Raw genomic sequence first — 2,859 nt, forward strand, 5'->3', positions numbered from 1 at the left:
AAAACAAACTGTGTGCTTCTTCTCTCCCCCCTTCACTCTCTGGAACAAGTCTTAAAGGTGCAAAACTTATTATTCAGCATAAACAGAACAAGACGATTGGGGATAAAAGCATCATATAGTCAACCCAGGACAGGATCAGAAATGGTAACCAGGATGGCAAACTGGACTGATTAAACCAAGCAGTTGTACTGCACAGTATGTCATAACAACATTGGATGAGAGACTGAGATGTGCTCAAGGGTCAGAGTATCACATGAGGATATGCTTTCAGAGATCATACTAAAAGACCAACTCAAAGACTGGAATGAAGAGCTGGGAGTAAGGAAAACTACAAAAAGTGACCATGTTTGGAAAGGAAAGAATTCAAAAATATCTATCTGTGGGAGTGCACTCCCCTCCAGAGTCTTCAAAGAAAATAAATGCTGACAATTCCAAGTTAATGTAGCCAAGCTAAATTGTAGTGCTTTTTATACAAAACTTGATTATCATATAGAGAAACCCTTTTAAGATTGCTAAAAAGGGAGCTATGGACAAGAAACCTACTGATTTGTATTAGAATTCTTTTCCAAGATTAGTTAGATTGTAACCATTTAGCATTGTAAATCTAGCATTGGTTCATTCCCTTTTTCTAAATACCTGAGATGGTAAACTTTAATCTCAGTTTTCTGTACTTGAATTCCAGTCTGAAAAAATTGAATTACATTATGATAACCAGACTTATTATTAGGCAAGCAAAATTTGGATGTGGGCTTTAAATAGTGCAGTAGATTTTAAAAGAGGATCAAACCTGTCTGTGCCTACCCACTGTAAAAGTGTTTAACAAAATTCTAGGAAGTTGATTAAACCAATAAATGTCTTATTTTTAAGAAATCATTGTCTTTGAAAGTGTTGGAGTCTTCTTTACAAATATTTAAACTTCCTAAGAGTAAAAAAAAATAATAGGGACATTAACTTTGCTGCTTTTTCTATAGAATATGTGATGAAGCTAAAGGCTAGAACCTGTTGTGTTTAGACATTTTAAAAATTTAGAAGTCCTCTTTGCCCTGGTTCAGAGAAATTATTATGTTTACATGTCCTCTACGTCTCAGAAAATGTGTTAGTCTGTGTATATGTCTATATATAGACATACATATTCATGTGCATACAAGATATTGTAGAATCATGTTCTCCTTCCATAAGGCTTTGCAACCAATAGATACCAGAAAGTATTTTATCTTTTGTGAGGCCATTGTTACATAATTTGTGCATTTATCCAAATTAGAAATGCTTAAATTTGTATTTAAATATTAAAAATAAGTTTTATTTTGCAGTCATCGAAAGTTATGTGGGCACATGCTAACTTCCTAAGTACAGAGTTCATAACCATTGAAGGACAGAACTATATAACAGCTGAGTGCTGGTATTTATATTGTCATATAACAAGACCAGAACTAATGAGGAAATAGGAGGAAGAGGCACAGCAAACATACATGTTCTGTAGAAACCCATATTGCAGAAACAGGAGGACAATGGAATAATGGCCTATGAAAATTGCGCTGGAACAATATATGTATATACAGTATAAGAAAAAATAACTTGTGGCTGATGTTCCTACTTCTGTGCTGCTCTTTTGGCTGTGAACATGAACCAATTCTCACTCCTATAGATTGGAAGTCATTATTTTGCCTTCTGCCTTATGCAAAGCAGAATATGCAGTTTGGTTACATAGACTTCATGCTCTGAGAATTACAGACTTTGCTTAAATTTAATAGAATTGTTATATATAATTTAGACATTTGATTTGTTAGAACATTAAGTTTTGCAATTGAACAGCTTCAACTAGCAAGCATGTATATCTTGCTATCACTAAATGTGGTGGTTTGAAATTGGAATTGGTGCCCCGTGTGAGGAAATTGAACCAAACCCGCTACACTAAAGTAAATTAAATTCCATTGGGGACAGTGTCAAACTAGTTTAAGATGTAACTTGGTTATGCTACATTTTAAAAGAATGTAGTGTTTAAATACAGTAGACTGAAAATGGGCCAAATCTGTTAATTTTTTTAATGAGTATAAAGCAACTAATTATTCTGTTTTTCATTTTGTGGGGACATCAAATTCATCTCTCCATTTTTAACACCTTATTGAGGAAAGAAGAAAGCACAAAAAGAACAGCTCTTCTATTATCACCTTCTGGAATTTCCTTCCATTTTTATTTTTTAATGGTCCCCACTGGGAAAAAAATAGTATATGGTAGTATTTGTTATTAAATTTTTTCCCTTCCTCTCTTATACAAAGATAACAGACTGAGTCTTTCTTCTGTTTTCTGCTCCTGAGGTTCCCCTCCTAAGTAAGCTCAAATACTGAATTGACTTTAAGAGACTAACTTTTTCTTCTTAATTATCAGGACCACAACGGGATGCACAAGCAGCACGAGAGTTCATCTTGAAGATGTTTGTAGACCTGAATCCAGATAGTGACAAAATTATCTACTCCCACTTCACTTGTGCTACAGACACAGAGAATATACGCTTTGTCTTTGCTGCTGTCAAGGACACGATTCTACAGTTAAACCTGAAGGAATACAACTTGGTCTAACTGTGCCTAAAAGGCCCTCCAAAACCACCTTTGTGTGATTGAAGATACACAATAGGGACTGGATTATCTGTGAAAACAAGTTGCATAATACTAATTTATTGCTGGCCTGCACTCTGTGAATGTTCAGAGTTTTTTAGTTGGTATTATGATTTTATTTAAACTATATGGAGGAAAACCAAAATAAGCTGAAGTACAGTCACAGTACATTTTCTTATTTTTTAGGCAAAATCTTGTGACTCAGTGGTTTCTAAATTCTCAGTCATACACTCACAAAGGATAACAG

General features: G+C 34.4%; 1 protein-coding gene across 1 annotated transcript in view; it reads left to right on the top strand.

Annotated features, from left to right (window-relative positions):
* Positions 1 to 2,839, top strand: part of LOC102032980 (guanine nucleotide-binding protein G(q) subunit alpha-like) — an 8,357-nt gene extending 5,518 nt beyond the window's left edge. The window contains exon 3 of the mRNA XM_005431243.2: positions 2,386 to 2,839. Within this exon, the coding sequence (XP_005431300.1) occupies positions 2,386 to 2,576 (191 nt within the window). The 3' untranslated portion in view covers positions 2,577 to 2,839. The remainder of the gene's footprint in view (positions 1 to 2,385) is intronic.
* Positions 2,840 to 2,859: the final 20 nt, after the last annotated feature.

The sequence above is a fragment of the Geospiza fortis genome, unplaced genomic scaffold (assembly GCF_000277835.1).
Source record: "Geospiza fortis unplaced genomic scaffold, GeoFor_1.0 scaffold235, whole genome shotgun sequence".
Lineage (NCBI taxonomy): Eukaryota > Metazoa > Chordata > Aves > Passeriformes > Thraupidae > Geospiza > Geospiza fortis.